Consider the following 27131-nt stretch of genomic DNA (forward strand, 5'->3'; position numbering starts at 1 on the left):
CATTTAAGTGGTACTTGCAGGGCTCCATCACAAATCTACTCCAGATTATAGATAGGATTTAGGAAACTTACAAAAATCAATATCAGTCTAGGTACATGAGATTAGCTGGGATGCAGTAGCAGGTGAGACACTGTTCTGAAATATTTGCAGCAGTTCAAGGTGTCTTTCAGGTGTATGGGGAGAGAGAGAGTCTTGCTGTCTCATGACTGTTTGCTCCACAGACCAGCAAAGATGAAACCTCATAAGTGAGCATCTCTTCATATGTGTCAAATACCATGGTGGTATCTGAGTCTGTAAAAGCCCAGCAGGCTTCTCATCTCTCTTACCTGCTGCTGGGAACTGAATACATAGTGGCACAAAGGTAGTTTTGTATTTTCACTTGGCACACAAACTTTTATAAAAAATTAAATTATTGAGCAACTAGAATTTGGTACATTTTGACCCTGAACAAGAGATACACCACATGACATGTCTCTTATATAGGTGCATGAGCACTCTGAAGCTAAGAAATGTTGTACAAACCCAGAGAGAAAATGTTCTAAAGATTCTGCTAAATGCACTGCAGTACTCTCTGGATCTTCATCATCCTTTTCCAACTAACTGATATCTCAGCATTACCTCTTCTGTTTTTAAAAAATGCTTAATATTCTTGGTAGGTACTTAACATTCCAGGCGCTCCTTAAACTCCTGCTTATGAGCTTGTGAAGAGGAGGAATGATACCAGAATTTGGGATCCTCCACACTATTCTTGAGGCATTCATATGTAGATATGTGGATAAAAGTCCTGACTCAACTGCCAGACCAACTGGCGTTTTTCAAAGGAAGCTGAGATACACATTTGACATCCAAGTACTTTCATACCTCAGTGAGAAATATGGCTGCTTTTTTTTTTTTTGTGAGATCTATATTAGTGTATTATGTATGTATGTTGGCTTGTGATGATTCTTGCTCAGATAAGAAGACAGATGCACTAAGTTGCTCATCTCTCTTTTTGAGGAGAGGGTCTGTCACCGCATGGCTCCTATTGAAATAAATAGCTGCACAGCAGGTATTTCCATCATGTGAGGCAAAAAAAAAGAGGATTGCAGATTATACGAACACAAAAAAAGAAAAAGTTGTTTGAATATGTGAAGTTAAAATGAGGATTTAATGGTAGCATGCTCAGATGTTCCCTGGAAAACATAGGTATTCATAAAAAATACTGCTTTCATTTGAGTCATTTGAGTAGGTGTGACTGCTTAGTAGGACTGAACTGACTTTTACAAAAAATACTATGTTGAAGAACAATATATATCTTCAAAGCTTCATAGCAAATGTAGATAACTGATGAGAGACAAGAAAGACAAGTACAAACACATCATTCAGAATAAGTGTTGTTTAGCTCATGGGAGGTGACAATGTTTCCATATCCTTTTTTTTCCCTTTTTATTCTTGTATTCATAGATACACCATATTTCACCGAGTGTTCTGTGTATACAGGTAACATTTATAGGTTAGAAATGCCCTGTATAAAGTTCAAAACCAAAATACTTTAATATAAATTAATATATATATATAAATATATATGTATCATATAAATTTATATAATATAATTGCATTTGAGTTCTTTGTGTTATATAATTTTTTGCTCTGTGGACATACATAGGGTGAGATTCTAAAACTAAATAGGTATTTTGTGTTTACAGAAAAAGTATATGCACTGTTACTGGGATGTGGAGACCTTTGGCAAATGCTCTTATTAACAACAGCTATTAAATACTTGGAGACAAGCAGGGGATTAAATGCTTAAAGCTGTCTGAAAGGCCTTTGCCCAAAATTGTTTCTGTTAAAGAGGAAGGGCATGATGAGCTGGCTTAAAAAGTAACCAAGCAACTTCAGAAAGAATTCTGAAGTAAAAGAAAGGAAATAGTGGGAAAAGAAGTACAAGAAACAGAGAAATGTGTAACAGGAGATAGAGCTACGAGTGGAAATAGCTGCCTGTCCAAACCTGGTTTAACAAGAATCCTAAGTCACCCCTCTGTCATCACAACTGCCTCAGTCAGCAAGAGCAGCCTTGCTGTCAGATACCGTGAGCTGCCTGCTCTCTACCTGGCAGGCAACAGCACGGGCTGTGACAAGCAGGGTCACACCTCAGGTTTGTCTGTGAGCAGAAACTCACAGGGTGCTCTCTCTCTAGCATGTGCATTAACAGTTTGCTGGGAGTTGCACAAGTGCACATAAAACTAGAGCACCCACATCTCCTTGCAGGGGAGTGTGCAGGTAGAGTAACCTGCACTCCCAGAAGAGTGTGTGCATTTCACCCACGCGTCCTGTGAGAAGAGGCAGATGTGCATATAATTGTGCATGTACGAGCCATTAGAGATCTTTGAGATCTCTACAGAGATCTCTATAGAAGGGTGTTCCAAAATCTGTAGGGGTTTATTAACATTTTGTAGGGTCTGGTTTCATGGTTGATCAACAGATCAGTATTACTGATACTGATCCTGGCTGCATAGTTCACTGATTGCAGGTTAATTATGTGTAGTTTCACATATATAGTCAGAGAACTATCCTAGTGAAGGAACACAACCTGAAAATGCAAGTGTACAAAGTGTGTCAACTTGGTATTGGTAGTAGTTTATTTTATTTTATTTTATTTTATTTTATTTTATTTTATTTTATTTTATTTTATTTTATTTTATTTTATTTTTTTATAACCTTTGCAAGTCCACAAGCTTGGACTTGTGTTGAAGGAGCGTTACAGAGATAATGGCTTTAAGCTCTTCTAAGCAATGCCACAAAACATATCAAAGGGCACTCACCAGGTATGGTGGCATCGGAGATTGAGTAGTCTTTAAAAAGATAAAAAAAGTCACTGTGCATGTAGTCCAGTGCTGAGATTGTTGCCAAGGGGGATTGAGGGGTCTCTATCCTTGGAAGTTTTCAAGACTTGGCTGTACAGAGCTATGGCTGACCAGATCTAATGTTAGCAAAGCATTTTGATCCATATTTGGTTGATCTGAGTGAAACTGTGCTGGTTTTCTCTGTAATAGCAGGTAAAGAGAGAGATGGGGAAAGAATTTAGAGGTGGATCACACACTGACTACCTGTGGAGAACAGCGCATGAGAGGGAGGCGACCTGTAGAGCTCTACTTTGGTCAAACCAGTGTGTATTTTCACATTTAGTGTGTAAGAGACACTGTAAAATTTACTAATGAAATTAAGGTGACAGTAAGTGTCTGTGAGGAAAGGCTTGGGACTTTAGAAAGGAAGAAGTCAGCTGAGGATTTGAGGAAAAGAACAAGGATTAAATTTCGTAGTGCAAAGCTCAAGATTATGGTTGGGTTGACGGAGTAATGTCAAGAATTTCTGATACGTGTTGGAAGCTCATCAGATGAAGATGCGATGAGTGCAGGATTTTAATCAGTTATGTGGGTTTAATGTCAACTCAACAGAATCACAATAACCATCCATATGACTGCTCTTAACTCATGGTAGGTATAAACTGCATTTACCTTAGAGAGTCCCGATAAAGGAAAGCTACCTCACATTTGGTGAGCATGATGTTAGTGGCTGTGGTGATGTCAATGTGCAGTGATGTGTTAAAACAGCCATAAATTCATGATCTGTCTGAGCCCTAGTTGCATGAGGTACACTGAGCTATTAAGGTTTTGCAACTGTGAGCAAAGGAGCATAATAAAGTTCAATTTATATATTCAATTTATTCAATATATATAAATATCTCAAAGGCAGGTGCTAAGAGGATGGTGCCAGACTTCTTTCAGTGGTGCCCAGCAACAGGATAAGGAGCAATGCCCATAAACTAAAACATAAGAATTTCCACTTCACACAAGGAAGAACTTCTTGACATTGAGGATGGCAGAGCACTGGAACAGGCTGCCTAGGGAGGTCATGGAATCTCGCTCTCTGGATACATTCCAAACCCACCTGAACAAATTGCCATGTAACTTGCTCTAGGTGACCCTGCATTGGCACAGGAGTTGGACTAGGTGATCTCCAGAGATCCCTTCCAACCCTAACTATTCTGTGATTCTATGATTCTAGATGTATGAAAAGATATTTTCTGCAGAATTAGCACTAGTGCTACTGCTTGATTCACTGATCAAATCTTGGAAGTGTGTTTGCAGTTTTGATCACTCATAAGATGGAACTGAAAGAAGTATGTACAGAGGGTGACTACTAGAACAATTAAGGGAATGAAGAACTTGTTTTCATGGAAGAAACTAGAAAAACATAGATTGATGAACATAATGAAGGCTGATATGGCATTATGTATTAGAAATGTAAATACTAGGGAGAGAAAGGAGCTATCTGAAAGCTAAAGGATGAGATTATCACAAGAAGAAAAAACCATGAGAACTGGACATGAATAGTGGTTAAATGCTGAGATTCAAACTACTGGAATTAACATAGTCACCAAAATCTAAATCATTAAGAAAGCACTGGATCACTGCATCGAGTGGGTCTGTATGATGATGGTTACCCATATGGTAACTGGCTGAATTTGATGACCCAGGAGATACTGGATCCACTTTTCTGTTTCAATGACATTAGTCCCAATATTATTACCAACATTATTATATTATTACATCTGCATAAACCAACTTCAGTTAAGACCTCTCATTCATTCTTTAATTCTTCCTGTGTTTAAATAGGACGTTCAGTTGATGTAAACCCAGGAATTACTAATACTGAATTTATTTCATCATTGTCTCTTGTGTGTGTGAGCTTGTGTATGAGCAAGTAATCATGTGATGTCATTTTCCCTTTACTATTTCAGTTTTCAGTGAAATACCAAAGTTGAATGGTTACTGGCAAGGCTTTCTCTGCTTCTCCATTTCTCTTCTCTATTTTGACCTTAAGCAGCTGTCAAACTAATGGATTATATGTTGGGTTTTTTTCTAGTTTTTCCTGGATAATGCTGTGATAGCTTTCCCATCAGTTCTTAATTCATCAAATGCAAGTTTTCCTAATTCAAGTAATCAGACACGGTGGTGTATACAAAACAACTGTTTTTTCCTACCGGTAAGTTCATTTTACATTTCTTTGTTTGTTTACAACAATTACACTAAATTGACTGTTGCCAGATCTGCTTGAACACCCACCAGTTTTTAGAACTGCTGTAAAAGCTTGATTTTTTTTTTCAGTCACCTGCAACTGCATTTGAAGTGGGAAGTTAAAGGAGGTTGATACTTCTAAAAATAGAGGTTTTAATGAATGTCAGATTAAAAAAGCAGGAAACAGCATGATAACCAGGAAATGTAGCTCACCCGTGTCAACGCATTACAAGATATCAGGATAACACACTGTCTGCAAAGCACTGAAAGTCAGGTTGCTCTGCAGACAGGTTTCACAAGGTCCAGTGGCTGACCTGAAAATATTCACCATTTTCATCATTGACAGTAAGTGTGAAATCTGTGATTGTCACGCTTCTGTCACTGCATATTTGATTAAGAGGTGGGGGTAAGAGGGATGAAAAGAAAACACTGATGTACCACTGTATAAACTGCTTAAAAGATCTGAACTGATCTGTAGAAGGTGTCTTAGTGTGAACAAAAGCATAACGGCACATGCAAGAAGAGGGAGGAGGACATTGCTGCAAAAAATGGGAACTATTTCCTAGAGAGCTGTTATTCTTAAAAGGATTACAAAAAACCTGCCATTGAACATAATAAGCCGTATATTGTGTCAAAATAGGTCAACAGTCTTCAGATGAATAAGCTGGTGGCAACAAGAGGAGAAAGGAGATTATTTTATCTCTATGGTGAAATAATGAGACCATTACTAAAATGTTGTATGCTGATTTCCACACAATATGTTTTAAATGGAGTAGCTGTTCACTGTGTCAAACTAAACAATCCCAGGCACACACAAAAGCAAGATGTTAATTATGTATAGAACTCCCCTGGAAAAAAAGCAGTTGCAGTAACTGCAGCACTTCAAGATTTTCATCATGTCCCTGCTAGAGTTACAGAGGAAGATTAGTTCCTGTTTCTCATTTTCAACTTTAGCTAACTTAATGCCACCAGGTATGGATAGGTGCCTACATTTACTTTTGGTCTGACATCAAGTAATAATGTTGACAAAGAAATTACGTAGTCCTTCTTCCATCCTCTGCATGTGTTCACACTCACAAGCACATAGAAATAGATTTTTCCAGTGTTTATTTATATTTATTTGCTTCTTTAGTTACCAGGTTGTCTAGTCATCTTCTTTTCTATTTCTTGTTATGGTTCTGAGCTTCTTGAAAGGCATTTTGTGGGTTTTTTTACCAGTAAGTTCTCCAACAAAGGGTATAGTTTTCATAAATTATACTTACTGTTAAGATTCAATCTGCTTTTTCTTTGTTTGTTTCCCTGTGTATAACTAAGATGTTTGTCAGCTTGGAATTGACACATTTCCAGCAATTCATGGTTTATATTGTTTTTAAAGTATTAGAACACATTCTTTCATCTAAGAAACTTTGATAAACTAGCACCAAAAAATTATGTTAAAATTTCACTTCTGACAGTAGTAAATGAAAAATTTAGGTTAGCCAAAATTTTTTACAACTTTAAAACATCTCTCAAATACACATTGTTTTCATCTCCATGCACTACATAACTTTTAGCTTGAAAAATCTATAAATTCCTTTTGAGTTACCACTTTTGATATTAATTTTTTTTTTAATATGGAAATAAAATTCCTCTGTCTTCATTGAACGAGGTATTGAATACTTAAGCTGACAAATGTTTGTTTCCTTAAATTAAAAATTCAATGTTTTGAGTCTGTGTGTTAGGTATAAGCTTTATTCATGTCAATAAACTTTATGTGATTTATGATAGTGGACCTGACAGATATATTGACTATGTCATCTAAAATGAGTAAATAAGAGGTTTGGGAATTGGTTTAGTGCCAATTGAAATAAGTTCATTTTGAAGGAAAGTAATTGATTCTCCTCCTCCTCCATCTCTCAAAATAACTTTTCTGACTTGTACTGCTTGCTTTTTTAAAGACTTAGCAAAGATTCCACAGTAAGTTATAGGGACATTTTTGTGTTTAGTTTTGTGTAGTTTTACTATGATGCTTCGGAAGTTTCTATGTAATGGAAGTTAAACCTGGGAGATTTCAAGACATACATATCTGTTCCTGTGACAAAATAGAGTCTGGTGTCAGTGCTACCATCTCCACATGTAAAATAAATAAAAGTTATAGTAATGTCTTTGTTCTCAAGTTTTTCTCTATAGACATATGAGAGTAGAATCCCTTCTTACTTCAGTAAAGATCTTTATACCCACAGAACTGCTATAGATCTTAAATTTTAATAGATCAAATGCACTGGGCTGGATCCTAAGGGTGCAAGGCACCAGACCTGTAAACTCAGTAAGAAGGGCACCCAGACTCTGTAAGGTATTGATTAAAATACCCTTTATTTGAGCTAGCACAAGAAGGAAAAAGAGGATAGATGGAATTATGCCCCTTCAGATGCTGAGAACCCTGAATTGTCCATGAGATGCAGATTCTGCCTGTGGAGAGGTTACCCAGTATTTCTCTCTTTTGAGCTGTTAGAGGATTTTCTTAAAAGGAAACATTTCTATTCACTGTTTCTGCTGTGAGACAAAAGTGACAACCATGAGAACTTGCTGCTGCACTGTTAGATAAAGCTGAGGCCACAGAGGTGGCACCACCACTGCTGCAGAGTGGGAATTGCCTGCAGGCTCTGTAGTTGTGATAAGTTGTCTGAGCGGGCTAAGGTTATCCTGCAGCTAAGCAAACCATGCACCTGCTCAGACTCACTGCTATGTGGATTGCCAGCTCTACAGATCTGCTAGTTGCGTACTGAAATATTGCATTGCAGTGCACAGTACCACTGTCTGCATTCTTAAATGTGTGGCTGTACCACTCTTCTCTATTCCATCAACCCTTGTCTGAAATTTTAGCTGAAATTTTCAATCTGTTCTATGCATTCCTATGGGACGTTGTCAGAGATTGTTCCACTTGAAAGTTTCTTGGTCTTTGTCAAACAGCATCCAGTTGCGTGTTCAAGATATTGCCTTTGCTTTTTTCTTTTAGGAAAACCGGTTTTACCAGTAGAGTGCCTTACAGAGTCAAAAATGGATGCAGCTACTTTTATGTAGCACTGAAATTGGATTGTGACCTCCTGTGAAATGCAGTCATCAGAGTAGTTTTATTTTTGGTGATTCTGAACAATAGTTCTATCTATTTCTTATTTCAACCAGATCTTCAATCAAATTGCAGTAAGAGATTGAAATGGCAGGTCAATTCTGTCTGATAGGTGCCGTGAAAATTATTCTTCTTAGTGATCCTCCAAAATTACTGATTCAGGTTCTGCAAAAGTAGTGCCATCAACAAGTCAACAGCAGTCTGAAAATAGCATGTCTAGAAATAGAACACTTTGTAGTTTCAGAAAAGAAACTTCCTTACAAGGTGCAGGACTGTAATTTTCAGGAAGCATTTTTGGCAAAGATGTTGCATATTAAAGACTAAGATAATGATTCTAGGGATTATGTAGTATTCCTTTTTTAGCATGAATTTTGATGCCCTAATCAATTTCCAGAAAGCATCCAGAGAAAATATTTTTCCATGAATTTAACTTCAACCATACTTTTATATATATATATATATATATATATATATATATATATGATACAGGAAAGAAAAAGGCTTTTTTTTTTTTTTTAGCAATTGAATGTGTTCTTATATAGTCATAACTCAAGAGGATTTGACAGAAGGATATTTATATTATACATAGGACTTGTTAATAACTTTGTATTTTTTCTACCCTAGCTGTATTTCTAGAGTTTGTAAAATTGCTTATCTATGAGGTTCATAAGAACTATGTGTTGGATCAGTTTATAATTACTGAAAATATAGGCAATGGAATTGTTATTTTCATGTCTTTAGACATGTCTTTTACCTTGACCCTTGTGCTAACAATATGTACAGGGTAATTGTTGGGCTCAAGCATGAGTGAAAATTCTGCAGCGGCACAGGAATAAATATTTTCTGAGTCTGCTAGCAGTAGACTCCTACATTAGATTTCAACACCAGCAGTGATGTCCCATGAATGCAGATGAGTAAATCAAAAGTGTCAGAGAGTGAAAATTAGGGAGTATAAATTAGGACCATGATCTGGATTCTTTTGAGTTTTCGGTTAATTGAAGCCTAATAAAAAAAAATGTGTCTCTTTCATGAAATACCAGCGTCTGATTGTTATTGGCTGTCTATAAACGATAGTGTCCCAGATTGTGATAGATTGCATACTTCAGTGGTTAGTCAATAACTTGGTTTTTAAACTAGCCTGAGCATTCTATTATGCATGATTTCCTACTCAAGAGCCAAATTCTAAATGCTTTCCATTTGATTTTTCTTTGCCAGTATTTTATATACAGCTGCATATTAGGGCTCATTTCCTGTTCTGTTTTCCTGAGGATAAATTATGAGTTGAAAATGGTAATAATGTTGATTGCATTGGTGGGCTACAATGTTATCCTTCTGCACACTCATGGGCCCATGCTGGATGACTACAGCAAATTTATGTATGCAATGGCACCTCTTAGAAGGTAGGTGGATAACTCCAGTCATTCTGAAATTAAATACTACCTATGGCACTTCTTATATCGTGAAACAGATTTTTTTTCTTATGTGTTTAGCTATGTAATCTATGAGTCAAAATTTAAAATCATTGTCACGCTGCAGTTAGTACATGATTTAATGTCACACCTCAGAGCATTAGAATAAAAGAAATAAGTCTAGATAAGGCATTTAAATTAAATGCTGTAGGAAGCAGAGTATGGTTTAATATTTATTTTTTGTAATAATGGGCATTACAAAGAAGTCATCATCAAGGTTTTTAGGGCCTCAGACTGTACATCATTAAGGCTGTTAAAGCATATTTGCTGCAAGCCAAATAAAATCAACTTCCTCAGAACTAGTACATAGTCTTAAATCTTTACAAATGCAGTCTTAACTATTGAAAAAATTAGTAGACCAACAGCTGTTTGGTTTGGGGGGGGTTGGGTTTTTCTTTGGTTTGTTTTTTCTTTTTTTTTTTTTTTTTGCTGTACTTGTGAATTTGTATGTAAAGTTTCCATGAGACTGCTGAAATGTTTTTACAGGTGATAATATGTAAGACCAAACTTATGACTCCAATTCCAACTACTGTAAAATAATTTTTGGACACATGTATTTTCTACCTCATTTTCAAGACAAAGAGGTGATTCTTTTCTGTATAGGCTGTGTGGCATATGCCACACCAGAGAGTCTGAATATTCGGAGTAGAGTTTCAGTATAATTTTTCATGTGCTGTAACAATAATGGAAAAGGATCTGAATTAAAAAAAAAAAAAAAAAAAAAGTGTTGTTTTCTTTGCACTTAAATCCAAAAGATTAAATGAACAAATGCAGGTCTCTGTTTCCATTGCGTTAGTGGAAAGGATATCTGTGGGATGGTATGGAGAACCATGATTTTGCCAGTCAAGCTCTCTGTTGGTATTTCCTTCCTAAATTTCTCACCAAGGTTCTTCTTTCAGTGGCCTCAGAGGAGAGCTCTAGTGTCTTGCTAAAGTAGAGTTTCTAACGAACTCTGTACTATATCTACTTTCTGCCTCATGTAATTCTCAAGTGAAAAGGTATCTTGGGAGTTAGGTGCTTTGGTTTCTGTTTCTCTGTATTCACTGGATATGATCAAGCTCTCTATTATGGAAATAGCATTGTTGCATTAAATATCTCTTTTTATTCTGCCTACATAGAATAAGGATATTATTTTTACAAAGTCCTCATCTAATTATTGAACTTCAAAATGTAGGCAGATTTGCACAGAATGTAGTAGAAGTAATTCAAGCTACATAATATAAGTAATGATATTTCATCAAGTAATAAAGCATGTAATATTTAAATGCTCTTAGTTTGCATACCAGCAAGTAGTATCAATTGTGGTCTTATTTCTGTTCTTGAAGAAATATTGGTTTAACTTTTGAGCAGCCTGCTTTACTTATGTTTTTATTTCATAGGCCAGGAATACTGAAAGACCTGAAGACAATGGGCTCGATTTCCTTGTTCATATTCTTTATCACATTACTGGTTTTGGGTAGACAGGTAAGATGCATGATTCTCTTCTTCTGCCTCAGTGGACACAGTGCCAGCTGCCACATGCAGCCTATCACCTTCCCGAAGAAACACCTTTATTCTGTTCTGTCCCGTACCCTTGCAAAGGAGCGTCAGAAGCATCTATAAAGCTATTTTATTTATTACCTTCCAATTTGTCCTCAGAACTCACCAGTAGCTGTCACTGAGACGTTATGCTGATAGTGTACTGTGACTGTTGCTTGTCACTCTGACCGATATTGTCTTGTAGCTTCCTGGTTTGCTCCCATCTGTCTGCATCCATCTGCTGTCTCCCCTAGTTGCTTCATTACAAGCTATTTTCTTCACAGTTATTACAATTTGATGCAGACGCAGAAACAATGTAGCGTGCCCACATAACTGTACCACATGCTGAGGCCACAGTTGCACTAAAATTGTGACCCAGCAGGAAACTACTCTTTTTGTTACCCAGTTGCGCTTTTTCAGAACAAGTCCGATGTCAGTGGTCTTACCTATACTAAGCTAAGGGAAGATGCAAGAGCAGTTATTTCTCTAAATCCTCAAGCCTGTCCATGATTGTCGTGGGTGGGAGTGGAAGGCTTAGACAAAGTTATTAAAAAGTAAAGCCTTGCCAGTGAGTCTTGAGGTTCAGAAAGGACTCCCTTGCTTTCTAAACCTCTCCTCAGAGAGGAGTCTAGGTGCAGCTAAACCCAGTCTTAGCCCTGGATTATGTTAATGGTTTAAATTTAAGGAATTGTAGAGGTATGATAGAACAACTTTTGTCTTGCAAGTTTTAATGATTGGCAAAATGACAATATTTATATAAAATAAATGATTTATTTTATACAAGTGATCAGACAAAAGATCTTAATCAGAACTATTTACTACGCAATATGAACGTAGAGTATAATATAGCATGAAGTAGTATAGTGCAGTTATTGAAGCAGTTATATTAAAGCTAGCAAAAAGAAATAACTATTAAGTAGAGATCTGATGTAACTCACCCATACCAGTGTTCCTAGGGAGACCTCTTTCTCTCAACCTCCAGGAGTATCCTTGGGGGGCATCCCCAGCCCAAGGGAGGAATGTCCTCACATACACCCCAAGAAATGTTACATCAGAAGAGCCTGACTGCATGAGAGGGGACTGGACTTTTATAGTATAAAGTGGATGACTGCTAGTCACACCTTTACAGGCCAGCTATCAGCTTATCTGTCAAATCAGACTTCAAAAAGCAGGGTGTATATTCGAAGTTTGATGAAACAGGGTGGTTTTAGTGTCATTAACACCAAGACAACACCCTGGCTCCAGCAGTTGATCTTACATGGTAGCTTGATTGATAGCTTGGTTGTATTTTAGGTCTTATCAGGGTGAGTTTATCCTGCCACAGTGATCTATGCCTAAAAGCTGCAATCCCAGCCCATTGTGCCAGAAAGGATACAGTGCACATGACAGGGCTCTGAAATGGAAGAGACAGTCTGTGAGAGATCTCATGAACAGCCTATCCCAGACTGTTCATAAATCACTCATTTACATTAAAATTCCTTGAAATATAATGACTATTATTTAAATTGCCATGCAGGCCCTGCAGGTTACTACGCAAAAATTTATCTGGCAGCTTCTGCAGTATTTTCTGTAGTGGGGAACATTCTTCTGCAGTTAGAAATAACATCCTTCATCTGCCTTGCTGCCAGCACAGCATTATTTTGCTCATTTGGTGGTGGTAACAGAGAGTGGGGCTGGAGCACAGCTACTTCCACTCAGAAAGGGGGAAAAAGTACTTCTTTGCACCAGTTGAGAATCTTTAGTCCCTGACAACCAAAGTGTCAGATGGAGATGATGAGCACAACACCAAAAAAAAAGGAGAGAAGGACTGTCTTCACTGGAAAGGAGAGATTTCTTTGAGGGTTCAATCACATCAAGAAGAAAGTTTGTTTTGCATGCAACTACAGGAGTTCTCTGTCATGGCAACTGAGAAATGATCCTGTAATGGAAAAAGTTTTAATTTCCAAAGCTATAGGTTCAGAATCCTCATCATGATACCACTTATTTGTAACTCATCAATGTTTTGCCTTTGATTTTTCCTACTAATTTATTATCCCTTAAAAAAGGAGAAGAAAACCTGTGTTTTCAAACACTCTCAAGGAAAGTCTAAATATTACTAGCAAATGTTATGGACTAATTTTAATACATACCTGGAGCGAGACCTGCCATTTAAGTTACAGTTGGCGCACTGTTGATGTACTAATTGGTAGCAAATGCTTGGAAAATGAAAAGGGGAGGAAATCAACCTGCATAGAGTGACACTTCGAGGAACATATACTTCCCACTTTCTGCCAGTTGGCATTCCTGTGGCAGTGTTTAACAGCTATTGGCCACTCTGCCTTCTGTTTCATTGTCTGATCCCTTTTTAACCCATTTTATCTTCCTGATATTCCCAACACTGATAATAAATTTCACAGTTTGATAAAAAGTCTTGTGACAGTATTTGTCTTTCTGTTTTTAAACTTTCTGTTTGCTGCTTTCACTGAGTGTCACTTGCAGGGCACTTTTGAGCGATCTTGGCAGTGTAGGCAAAGGGAAATTCTTCCTTACCCATCTTCCAGAGGGTAATATACAAGTAATTTCTCTGTTTGTTATTGCATTTTTCTACTTTGCAGATAATATGTCTTTTCTCTTCTTTTGGTATCTGCTTTTTTAAAAAATGCTTAAGATAATAGCCACTGATTGAAGGAGTGGCTTTTACATTTCCCTTAAGCTGCCATTGTCCCCAGAGTGAGTAAACAAAATGTTCATCCAAACAAAAAGTGGATGCTTTCCTACAAGCCTGGCTCTGTGAGCCTGCTCACCTGACAGGTCAGCCTGTCCTGATGCAAAAGCAGAGATGGGGAATATGTGCCTCTGGTTCAGTGGGGGTGAAGAGAGGGAGAGTTAGTATATCATTACAAATTTTGAGACAACTTAATTCTCAGGTTTAACCAAAGCTTTTAGCTGCACAGCCAGTATCCCTGCTGGAAGAAGTAGGCCTTCCATCAGCTGCTCATTCTTATCCCTGTGTCTTCTCATTTTTACTGGCACAGCTCGCTGTGGAGCTGTATTCTACATCAAAACAGGGAAATGATCAGGCTTAAAAATTAACCCTGGAGAAATGGTTGGTTTTCAGCCAGATCTATTTCCAGGGTTTATGACGTGGCTGCAACAGTGCTCGTGCCAAAAAAATTAGCATAGGATGGAAGTTAGGTGGAGAAAGTAGAACTGCTTTTTTTTAATGGTCATGCCAGGATAAGCTGCAATCATTTCCTGACACTGAGACCAAGTGACTCATTTATTTTTGCGTGTATACACCTAGCGTTGTTTGAAAATAGGCTGGCAACAGACGATATGTTGGGAATGGTCACTCTTGCACCCTGCCCAGGAGATTGCAGACTGGTGTGGGCTTGACTTTGTAAGAAGCGTGCTCACATTTAAACACTATTGAGCATTAAATATCTCTTATGGCCTGCTTTGAATTATCATTATTGACATAGGCTATGAATTCCTTTCTCAACAGTATCTAAAATAATACATATCCCATTGCTCTATAGGCTGGCTATGTATTTTTTTCATTATTGATTATATTGTGTTTATCCACACTGCATTTCATTGGCTGTTTTACTGCTGAGATGCTTATGACAACTTTCCTCAACTGTGAAAACTGCTTATTTGTATACTCTGTTGTGTTTTTTACTGAGCTTTTTTTATGTGAGGGAATCCTTCTCTTCTTGGATGATGTAGTCTTTTCAAGAGCTTTGTCTGGAAGAATTTAATGAAAACTTATTACAAATTTCACTCCTAGTCACATGACCTTTAACTTCTTTGTAACAGATGGAGGCATGTTTACAGAAGAGGTGTCAGCTTCTCCAGTTGTATCACCTTTAGCCGATATATCTATACAGCTCTTTTTCTTATCATTGTTTTTTTACAAAGTACCTTGCTCTGTTGTTCCACTTCTTTTCCAAAGATTTGCATTATATCCTTGCCATTTATTTGTCAGTTCTCTGACACTAGGTCTGTTTTGAATGAGCATGCTATCCCCCACAGGTTTCATACAATGTAAACAAAAAAATTCCCACAATTCAAAGCAAGTTAATAAGCTATTGCTTTTTGGGTTTAAAAGTCTGATTATAAATTTTGAAAAATGATATGTTGACTTTTCTAATTTCAAAGCAAATTGTAGAGTACATTCTGATTTATTTTGCCTTACTTCTGAATTCTCTCTGCCCCTTTTTTAGCAGACCAAACTTCATTCATTAAATAGTAAAGTAGTAAATGAATTATCTATTTAATATTAGCTCATAAAAAAGAAATATCTTTTTGAAGACTTCAGCTTAGCTTCCACCTTTTCAATACAAGATTGGTACAATGTGTGAATGTCTGATTTCAGCGGGCATCCACTTTACTTCTGTCCATTTATGACAATAATTTTGACATCCCATGTTTTTATTGTATTTTTTCTGCATAAATACAGTTGGTGGCATTTGAATTTATGATCTATGTGTATGTATATTTATACACCTAAATTTTTAGATGTATAAATATCTAATATACACATAAAAAAAGACATACTAAAAAAGTGACTGCATGTATTTTGCATCATGTGGAAAGTTTTGAAAAAAAAAACCTATTTATGACCTCAAGCTTTATAAGAGAGATAATTGCCATTTAAGAGACGCATGATGACAGAGCAACAATAAAATCGTATTTTCAAGTTCCTGCAGAAGTCTGTCAGGTTCTCTGTTCCTTCATGTTTGTCTTTAGAAGGATTTAAGTCTCTGTCTGCTCTTCATTTGCTTATAATCTGCAAATATCCTTTAGTAATGTGTAATTATTGAAAATATCCAGCCTGTTTGCTTATTTGACATTCCAAGTCCAGATTTCTGGGATACAGGATGATCCATTCTAAGACATTAAGAACCATTTTACTTTGAGAAGAATGTTATCTTTTAGTCAGAAGAGCCAGAATATTTCTTTTGCAGTGCATTTGAGGTCTGCATTCTGTCCTTATATCAGCACAAAGAGAGTATGTCAACAAAGAAACAAGGATTTCATGTTATGGATGTTCTCTTTCAATTTTGTAATTTAATATCTAAATAGTGCCTGACCCTTATCAGCCAATTTAAAGGCCACTTGATTGTATTGCTCTCTATGCATTTCAAGGAGGCATCATTTTCCTCTTACTGTTCTTTTCATCCTGCAAGTATTTGGCAGATACATTTTTTGCTTCACCAGTTTTTACTTTCATTGCCTTTCGAAAGCTTGTGAAATCATTTTGATACCATCTAATTTGAACTTTCTACTCTTATGTTTGGCTCTGTTCTCAACGGATTATCTATGAATCATTATGCACCATGACAGCCACTGTCCAGTCAAAAGGACTGCTTTCATTTCTGATGTGAATGCTTACTGACTGCTGATAACACTAACTAGCATTTTTAGGTTTTTCTGTAGTAAGATTGTCATCATAATCATATTCTCTTGGTTAATAATGTAGTCTTCATCGAGACTGCATGGTAGTGTTAAACCATTAGGCTGCATTGAAATAGCTCTTGATTTATATCAGCTCAAATGAGGTAAGCCAGAGGAGGCTTTACTGTAGATATAATGCCATAGAATTTATGACAAAAAATTGACATTGAAATTAGAGTTCCACAGAAATGTATTTTTATGTATTTTTATGAATTTTCACCATCTTTTTAATGAAATTGGATCTCAAAACTTACTGGTATTCCAAAATTGTTACACCTTTAGATGTAGATCCAGGTATTGTTGTAGATACTAAAAAGCTATTATGAAAACTCTGGGACAAAAAAAAAAAAAAAAAAGAAGGGTAACGCCTTATAGAAAGAACTGTAAAAGCAATCAACCAGCCAACCAAACAAACAAAAAGGAAAAATCAAACAACAAAACCAAAACTCAGTTGGGTTGGTCCAACTGATTGGGCCATTTTTGATAGTCTGATCATTCTTTGATAAACTGAACATATGTTATATGAATAGGCTGTTTTCTTTTTTACCAGGCTGATGGCATGACATGATTTCAAGTTGGTAAAAGTTAGGGTCTTCCTGAAATGTCCATTATTGTAAGTGACATTCTACACTTGCAAAACCATATTAAGTTACAAAATTAAATTGTTTCGATTACAGTGTTTGATTTCTGGAATGAATCTACTAAAGTCAGAGAGTAAATAAATAAATCTTCCATTGTTTAAGGCACCTTACAACTTTTATTTTTCTTTCCTGTGCCTTTTTGTTGGGTTTGATAAAATGCGTGTCACACAGTGCATGCTTGGGGTTTGATTTCTGGGGGATCTGGAATTGTACTCGAGTGGCCAAATAATAGCCCTTGTAGGGGTTTTGTACTGTGCTTATTTTGTCTCTTAAACCTGTACTCCAGCAGGACAAGATGCCTATTGTTTCTTTACTTCTGTGTCCTCTTGTAACAGAATGAATATTACTGTAGGTTAGACTTCCTGTGGAAGAACAAGTTCAAAAAAGAGCGGGAGGAGATTGAAACCATGGAGAACCTAAATCGGGTGCTTCTGGAGAATGTGCTTCCCGCCCACGTAGCTGAACACTTCTTGGCAAGAAACCTGAAGAATGAGGTCAGCTGTCTCTGTATATCCTCTGCTCTGTGTAAGAAAGCAGTGTATCCTGGAAGTACACTTCATGCTGTTTTGAACAGTAGGTCCATACCGCAGAATTATAGATTTACGGTCATTTTCATTCCCCCTTGCCTACCTGAAAGGCTTGCTTTACGTCACTGAATGCACCTTAATACCTTGAAGTAAAAAACGTGACATTAAGTGGCAATGCACTTTGCCTATTGAAGGAGGGTAAAAAAAGGTAAGGAGTAGGCAAAAGAGGATGGTTGAATCAACACGGATTTAAATTTAAATCATATGAATTCTGACATTTTTTTTCCTGTGATCAGAGTGGAGTTACAACCAGGTTCTGAATTTTCTTCTGTTGACTGGAGAGCTTGCTTATTGGAGTGAAGATTAACCTTTTCCCTGAAACAGTGTCTGTGTTAATTCTGCAAAGATGTTTTGGACGCTGAATTACCTGTTTACTCTCTGCTTATGGACGTAATCTAAGCACCAGAAAAGTCACCCAAAAGATCCATCTTTACTTTGGTGGAAATTAGTTCTGGCCCTAATATTCCTTTATAGGAATAAAGGAGGAAAGAATGAAACTATAGAACTATTTAGAGAGAATAACAGCTCTCGAGATCTTAAATGCAAGAGTTTGAATTACTTTTGCATACCAAATAATTGTTTCAAAACTGATGAGAGAGAGGAGAGGGCAGCTTTAGGGATTCATTTTTGATCTCCTGTGTCAAAAAGGACAGTGTCTTGCCTTTCACTGTGGTTTGCCTTAAGCAATACTAATCAGTACTTCATATCAATACTTTAGTATTCCCTGCAAATACTCATTTGGTAGCTCACACAGAATGAAAATTGCTGTGGGATTCCTTTGAATGCAGTGAAGACTTTGGCTGGAAGCCAAGTTGACTCAGCTCCAGTTCTTCTTAAGGCATTAAACACAGCAACCCATCAGGAGATTGCTTTCTCTCTTATGTGCTGTTCTACCTCAGCTCCCCAGCAGAACAACAACATCTGCTTACCTTTGTCTTGAAAACTGGATTTGTCTTGTCACCTCTCAAGATTCTTAGGTTGGAATGAGCTTTATTGATTGTTATGAAGAACAGAAATTGTAATATGCTGAGCTCTCCAATACATCATGTCAGTTGAAATAAAAATGACTTGACATGATTTTCATGGCATCCATTAAACAAAAAACCAAACCAAACCAAAAAAAAAGGCAAAAAACCCTACAACCTTGTGATGGTTTTGATCTAGGCTTTCCTGGTGACCAGTTTGTAACCAAGGAAGTGGCCAAGTACCCAGTATTCCATATGATTTTTACGTAAACCAGGGTATAAATAAGTTAGAGATTAGAGACCTCACTCTCTTCTCTTCCGGCGAGGTTCAGGAACAGTGGGTCCCTGCATTGGTCTCACTTATCTAAGGCTGAGGCCTGCAGCGTCCACTGTCCTGCCACGTGGAGGTTTGGAGATTGCTGGCTGTGTCTGCCAATCCTGCTTTTTCTAAGGGACGTGGTGAGATTTGTTTTACTAGTTATTTTACTAGTTCTCGGGTTTGATTGCGCATATCTATTCGGTGTCCCTTTTTGTTCCCTTTTTGTCCCTTTTTTCCCCTTTCCCTATCCCTTCGGGGGGTGGATTCCCTTTTACTATGTACATAGCATCTTAACTGTATATAACTGTGATTTACGTAAATATATATATTTTTATATAAGCAGCTTGACTTTGGGTTCTTTAATTTTTATAGTTTTTTTTTCTTTCTTTGCCCTAAGGGAAGAAGGAAGGGGGAAGGGGGGTCTGCTACTGAAGGTTTGGGCATTTGGCAGGGAGCCAAGGTCCAAACTATCACAAACCTGAAGTTGTTTCTTGTTTTGTTTCTTTAAACACAGTTTTCAAAGAAGGAAGATCCTTTCAAATCCCTGGAAGTGTTCAGGAATATAAGTATCTGTCATGTCTTCAGATTTGTTTCAATGTCAGCAAGGGTGTGTTGAGCCTTAAAGGACATTCTGAATATGTATGTAGATACACCTAAAGATGTTAGGGCAGATCAGGCCTTTCTTTTTGTAGATATGTAGGTCAGCAGCTACTAAATTGAAATTTGTCCACATTTTCTTTATTTGCAAACATTCAGGTTAACGTGGTTTTATGTATGTTTTTTCTGTTTAAAACAGATTCTGAGATTACAATTAAGCTAATGGATGAATAGTCTGTTTCAAAATACTACTTCCCTCAGTGTTTTATTTGTGCAGCTATAGGGAGAGAAGGGAAAACAAAGTGTGCTACTGAAGAGCAGGGGGAAGAAATGAAAGGGGGAAAAAATGAGTGGATGAATGCTAACTAGGAGCAAAGGCACTGTACTTTCAGATGACCAGCAAAGGTCTTTTTATAACAGGATACACACTGTCTAATGCTGATATGCAAAAAGAAAACTTCCTTCAGAGCAAACTGTAATAAAGGTTTCTTTGCTTTAGCAGAACCTCCAGAGCTGAGCTTCTGCTTGTGTTCTGCATGCTGGGTACCAGACAGGTTACTTTTCAGTTGAGAGAAAGATAGGAAAAAATCTAAGATGAAGAACAGGAAACAGGGCAGGATTAAATATATCTGCACCTGGCTTGTGCAGCATTCTCTTTAATGCTGTTAGCATTCAGATTCCCTATTAGTAAGAAGTGCTCAGGAGCTTTTGTGCTGTAAGCTAACTGGCAAGCCTGCTACTGAGCAAGAAGAATCCTGTTTTTCTGGCTACAGGAGCTAGTACCCTACTTAGAGCAAAAATTTTACCCCAGAGAAGCTGACCACCATACCCTTGCAAGAGGTAGAATTGGACTACTTTGCCTTCTCTGTCCCAAGAAGATCTTCAGGCACTGAAGACAAGGGGACAGAAAGAGGAACATACTTGCAGATTTTATTAAAAAGGAAAAAAAAAAGATTGAATGCAGAAGAAAGATGATTTTATCTTTATTAAAAGAAGCAAAGCTTTTCCTTCCTGGAATGGTATTACATTTAATTTTCTGATTAAACATTTTTGAGAGTAATGTTTCAAGGGAGATACTCATAGGAAAATTAAGACACTCTATTGCCACAGCCTTTATTATTATGAATGATCAAAATAAACTAACTGGGAATGCCTTCTTAAAATTTTCTGACTTTTATTGTGACAGTCAGAATTACTAGTCATCTAGTTGTAAACAGTGCCTTTTGTTATTGTTTCTCTGCTGGTACTATGCTATAGAGCATTAATGGGTGTGGATATCGCCCCAGTATTAAAGAGGAAGGAAGAGGAATGAGATACTGTTGCTGAATTCCTTCACCCAAAATTGAAATCAATTTACAGGGAAAGTGACTTAAGGAAATAGAAGGAAAGCTGAGTTAACTACAGAATATAATCTCTGTACCTTGTTAAGGAAACTTCCCTGTCCAGCCATCCACGAGCCACTCTGGCAGTCACACTCGCACCACCTGAACTGGGACCAAAGTCCCTTCACAGCAGGCAGCTCCAGTGAGCCAGTGGGTGCCCCTCTTGACTTCCTTCACACACCATGCTCCCACAGTCAGAGAAGGCTTCCTTGCCAGCTTAACCCTTGGGTTTCCCACCGCAGACTCTCAGATGTCTGGATCCTTAAAACAATTAACTCATGATGCAACAACAGAGTAACAGCTAAAGCTGTGAACTGCAACAATATATTCCATCCCTACTGAACCCAGTCATGGTGGAGCTTCAGTGATGCTCTGGTTATGGAATCCTTAGAAAATACAGACAAAATCTAGTAATAAATAATTAACCTCATCCAGATGCTTGTGTTCCTCCCTGTCAGCCATTATTTTCATGTTTGCCCAGAAACTTCTCTCACACCTGTGCTAGGATGAGTCAGTTTTCAGTCAACAGCTTTCCCATAGTTCTGCTATTTTTCAGTTGAACATTAATAGTAGAGATCCACATTACATTCTTCCAGAAAGAAACACTGTCAATGAAATAGCAAAATCCAAGCTTTGCTAAGTAAAAAGGGAAATATTATCCAATGCTTCTTGAAATCACAGAACAAATCCTATTCACCTTTTCATCTGAGTATTGAAATCCTTTTTTTAATCAAATAATAACCTGAAGATAATTTTACATTATAGTAGTTTGCAGCATCTTTTATTCCTGTGGCAACCTTTGTGTATAGATATTAATTTTTTTTAAGTATTAGTTAATATTTCCTGCCTGCCTGCCTTCCTTCATGCCTTTTTTTTTTCTTTTTCTTTCTTTCTTTCTTTCTTTCTTTCTTTCTTTCTTTCTTTCTTTCTTTCTTTCTTTCTTTCTTTTTCTTTCTTTCTTTTTTTCTTTCTTTCTTTCTTTCTGTCTTTCTTTCTTTCTTTCTTTCTTTCTTTCTTTCTTTCCTTCCTTTCTTTCCTAGGATGTGAATTTGTCCTGAAAGAAGAGATATTTTAATGTTTAAGGGCAGGAGAGAAAACTGAAAGAGGGAGGGTGGTGATTTTTAGCAACAGAATCTTCCTGTGGATAAGAGATGCTCTCTCTCATTTCAGTGGTCACAGAATCTAACTAAGTTTTAGTTCAGGTGACTTCTTTCCCTTTGCCTCAGCACCTTGTTATGGAAAAGAAATGTCAATTATTTTGTCCTATTAGGCATCTTGTCATTTTAGGTTAGGAATTATCAGTCAGGATTATGTTGCATTATGCATTCATAGTGCATTGAGTTTATGATTTTGTTTCAGTTTTCTAGTTATTACAGTAGCACAAACAACTAATAATAAATTAGATATTATTTTGAAAAATGAAAGAACCAAGAAGGAAAAAATCATTAAAATGTTTGCAGCTGTATATGTTTAGTCTTTTAAAAAGCTGGCTTATACACTGTTTAAAATTAATAAATGCAACTAAATCCAAAACCCACCCAGCCAAAGTCTCAAGGCGTTCCAAATACTGCTGTACCTTCCTTTTCAGAACCTGGACACTCCATGTTAATAAGGAAACTTATTTACAGCTGAGTATGATAATCGCTTTTCCCTCTGTTCTGTTTTCTTTTGGACAGGATCTGTATCATCAGTCATATGACTGTGTCTGTGTCATGTTTGCCTCTGTTCCGGATTTCAAGGAATTTTACACAGAATCTGATGTAAATAAAGAAGGCTTGGAGTGTCTCAGGCTGCTGAATGAGATCATTGCTGACTTCGATGATGTATGTACTTCTAACAGTTGACTTATGATTTCAATATTAATAACTCAGGGTATGCAACAGTAAACAAACACACTTGAAGGGGAGAGTGGAAGGCCTGTCAGAAAAGAAATTTTGTGTGCCTGGTAACATGGTAAATACTTACAGGGAGTATTAAAGGAAGAAGATATTTATGTGGCATAAATCAGATACTGTTCTGACATCACAGTCAGTTGCTTTTGATTTGCTATAATAAGTACCCTATGTGTATATCTGATAGAAAAATTTTGCCCTTTAGCTGCAGCTCATGAGGCATCACATCACATTACATGCCATATATTAACTACAGGTTCTAAATACTAATTTCTAAAGTCAAATACAACTTTGTGTTATACCTGATCTGTGTTGGTCTCACACTTGATCAGTTGATACATAAGCAAATCAAAGGATTGTATAAGTTTTAATGTTCCATTCCCTGAAGTTAGAAGCAAGTAACGAGTGTGACTACAGATGGACTGTGAAAAGGCAGCTGGATGGATTGTGGAAAGGCCTCACTGAGAACAGTATTTGTCTTTAAGAAAGTTATTAGTAATGAAGATACCAGTAAAAGGTATGAAGATTGTGTTGTGACTCAGAGAGTACAGTCTGGATTTGTGGATCTGCAGCTATAAAGGGTATTTTAACAGCAAACCCGTTTGAAGAACACTGTGTGTCCAATGTCCAAACCAACCTGAGATATGAACTAAAATCCTTGGATTTTAGTCCTATTGACATGGAGCACCCCATTGACATGGAAGTGATGCTCACTTTCAGAAAGCTGATTAAAGCCGAGCTGTTGGCTCGCATGGTGACTCAGTTCTAATATCTCATGAGTGCAAAGTCTCCTGACTTTCAAGAGCTGTATGTACAATAAGGTGGAATTTATTCTCATTCCTATAAATTCAGTGCCTTTATAACAAAAAGGTATTTCAGACAACAGAAATTCTCTTTCATTGGAGGCTGTAACCATTGTTTTATCCATCCTTAAGTTCTTCATCCTGTATATGTTTGTGAAGCCATTTGGGGTCTAGATTGAAACTGTTCTAAGAACTGATGCTCTGAGTGATGTTAGAGTAACAAGGCTGCTGATCTGAATTATGAATAAACATCCTTGTTTTACAGTTATTGTCAAAGCCAAAGTTCAGTGGAGTTGAAAAGATAAAGACCATTGGAAGTACTTACATGGCAGCAACAGGACTGAGTGCTACACCCAATCAAGAACAGTGTCAGGTACAGGAAAATGTTCTTGCTTAATAAAAAACATGTTCAAATGAAGGCTAAAATTCAGCTCTTTAAAATCCATGCTCTGTATAATACTGTGGCCTAGTTTTTTCTTATTAACATAGATTATATTGTACAAGTGTATTCTTTAGTAGTCTCTGTGAATTGTTCTTCACATGGCAGTTTGAAAATGCCACCTCCGTATTTGCTAAAACAGGCTTTCTACTCTAAATACAATACAGGATTTAATTCCCCTCATGCTGCATCAGAACCGGATTTATAGAATCTACAAAAAACTGCAAGAATTAACGTTTTCAGTTGTAAGTGGGAGGGCTGAGTAGCTTCACTAACCTTTACTAATACACTTACAGAATCCTTAGACTCTGCATTGAGAATGTATTCCATTGTTTCTAGTTTACTTAAGATCATAGGATTAGGAACTACAGTCAGTAGAAATTAAGTTCAGAGAAGCAATTCATAACTTCTAAGCAAAAACCTTGCATTTGCCATGATCTTTATAGTACTACAGGTTAGCAACAGAGAGACAGCAATTATGAGTCAACACAGTCTGTGCTAAGGATTAATGTGCTCTTGCCAAACTCATGTTCTTCTAGACAGAAGCAATTACCACATGAACTATAGACCCTAAGGATTCTGAGGAGAAAAAAAAAAAAGGAGAATTATTTTAAATTAGTCCTGACATTTAATATAGGGAGATGAAGGAATTAAGAAAACGCAGAACTGGAGACTGAGGATAAGAAGACATAGAGAGCTCTCAGTCATTACTAAAACTAGTATATGCAGAGGAAGAAATGTATCATTTATTTCCACAAACTATTAATCAAGAGATCCACGTTTTAGCATTCCTCTGATGATTTAGTTGACATTTTATAAAGAAATCCACCAGAACTCAGCAGCCTTCAGTCCAGATTCCCAAAGATGCACAGATACTGCTATACCTAATGTAGTGACTGACTGCTAGACATACTGCTGAGAACCACCCCCATCTTAAAGTAAGCATCCAAGGAAGACTAAGTGCCTGAGGAGGGGGTCTGAATATATCAACTGAACAGGAAACCATCTGTCTTAGCTAGGAGTAAACTCCAAAGGAAACAGGCTTCATTCATCTAAAGAGCTGCTCTGGCAAGAACCGCTACAGTCCCACCCTAGATCGATGCATCCACTCTGTGAGTCATCTCTGAAGTTGTCATCTGTCAGTCTTTTCTGTCACTTTATCTGAAGAAATGAGGAAGATTCAGTAATTTCTCAGAGAGGTCACTGGGTCCATCACTTATGAAATCATTCACTAGTCAGGGTCCTTCCCTGGGCTGTGGGAGACCAAAAATAAATTTTTCCCTCAACCTGAAGGGACTCAAAACTGTACTTAGAAGTCAGGTTACTTTGTTGATGTATGACAAGAGATAAAGTCTACAGCCTTTATAAGTGGTATAAAGCTCTGAGCTAGTAAATTAGGGAACAGAGTGGGGTTGCCCTCTTCCTGTCTTCCTCTCATATTTACACATTTTCAGATCTGTTAGATGTTCTCAGAGATCCTTGCTTATCTGCCAGATGAGATCAGTTGAAGAACTCTTAAAATTGTGAATTTCACTGGATCGTAAGCATTTAATAAGCATTATTTGTTATGAAAGGGCATAAATAGAAGCAGACACCTAGAGAAAATGAATTAACAAAACCTAGGCACTCATAAACATAGAGTGCCTGTGGGATTAGATAGCTGCTAATCAGTTATTTGACAGTTGAAACATTAAATTAGTCATGGTTTGGATCTGTCATCTCTGGACTGCCTGGCTGTGTAAGTAAAATGCTTCTTAGTTTCTTGGCCATAGTTTGATCTAACTGATGCTGGACAGGGTACCACTTTCTACATTTCCTGCATATTCTTGCTGGCACTAGGGCACCCCTAAAGGTTTAAGTGCTTTCAGGTGTTCAGCGTATTTTGGTTGTATTCTCACAGCAGCTAAGGCTCAGGAAAGTGATTTTACTCCATTTGTTTGTCTGTTAAATTCAGGAACCTGAACGACAGTATATGCACATAGGAACCATGGTGGAGTTCGCATTTGCCTTGGTGGCAAAACTAGATGTCATAAACAAGCATTCATTCAATGACTTCAAGTTACGAGTAGGTAAGCATCACAGGATTTTTATGAGAATATGTTATAGTTTTAGTTTAATAAGAAAGATTGTTTGATGAATTTTTCATACCATCACAGAGTTTGAAGTGTGGGGGACCCCCTGCCAACCCATCAGGGCTGCACCAGGAGGTGGGGGGTGTCCCTGAAGTGAAACACCATGAGAACTTGCAGAGGAGAGGATACCACCACCAACAACAACCCCCGTCCCCAGTATTTCCAGAACTGGTTCTCTTGTTCCTGGGTGTTAGTACTGAGGGAGGACACCCACTGCTTTTTGCCATGGCTTCCTGATGGGTGCTTGGAGGAGTTCCTGCTGCTGCTGCTTTTTGCCGCAGCTCCCACATGACACCCACTGCTTTTGGCATGGTAGCTGCCACCAGCTCCCTGAGGGGTGCAAGCACCATCGCCAGCAGCTGCCACAGCCACGCTGAAAAAACCTGGGAGCTTCCTTTTGTGAGCTGCATGTGGCTCATGATCACCTGGTCCTGCTGCTGCTCCAGCTCCATCACTGTCATGTCACGTGGTCTCCATCGGGATCTGTGCTGCCATCTTGGTGGTATTAAGACTTCTTTTATTCAAATGAAATACTCTTCCAGGTTTTTCTCATTTTAACCAAAGGGGAGAGGGGTGGCTAGGTGACATTTTTTGTGCTGTTGTTTGGTTTTGTTTTGTTCTGTTTGTTCTCCTTTTTTTTTTAGTAAAATTTTTATCTTTTCCCTCCTTCGTTCAGACTCCTCCTAACTTGTAAAAGCTTGTCAATATTTGGGGGGAGAGATATAAACAAAAAAGGATAGTTTTACCTCATCAGAGGTCCCACTTCTTGAACATATGGTCATTAA

At 37.4% G+C, this 27131-nt stretch overlaps 1 protein-coding gene across 1 annotated transcript in view; it reads left to right on the forward strand.

Moving 5' to 3' along the window:
- Positions 1-27131, forward strand: part of ADCY2 (adenylate cyclase 2) — a 208169-nt gene that overhangs the window by 175322 nt on the left and 5716 nt on the right. The window contains exons 17-23 of the mRNA XM_050320235.1: positions 4906-5025; positions 9379-9563; positions 11012-11096; positions 17566-17724; positions 22757-22903; positions 24041-24148; positions 26169-26283. Coding sequence (XP_050176192.1) covers positions 4906-5025; positions 9379-9563; positions 11012-11096; positions 17566-17724; positions 22757-22903; positions 24041-24148; positions 26169-26283 — 919 coding nt within the window. The remainder of the gene's footprint in view (positions 1-4905; positions 5026-9378; positions 9564-11011; positions 11097-17565; positions 17725-22756; positions 22904-24040; positions 24149-26168; positions 26284-27131) is intronic.

Source organism: Myiozetetes cayanensis, unplaced genomic scaffold, assembly GCF_022539395.1.
Source record: "Myiozetetes cayanensis isolate MyiCay16 unplaced genomic scaffold, myiCay2020 scf1, whole genome shotgun sequence".
NCBI lineage: Eukaryota > Metazoa > Chordata > Aves > Passeriformes > Tyrannidae > Myiozetetes > Myiozetetes cayanensis.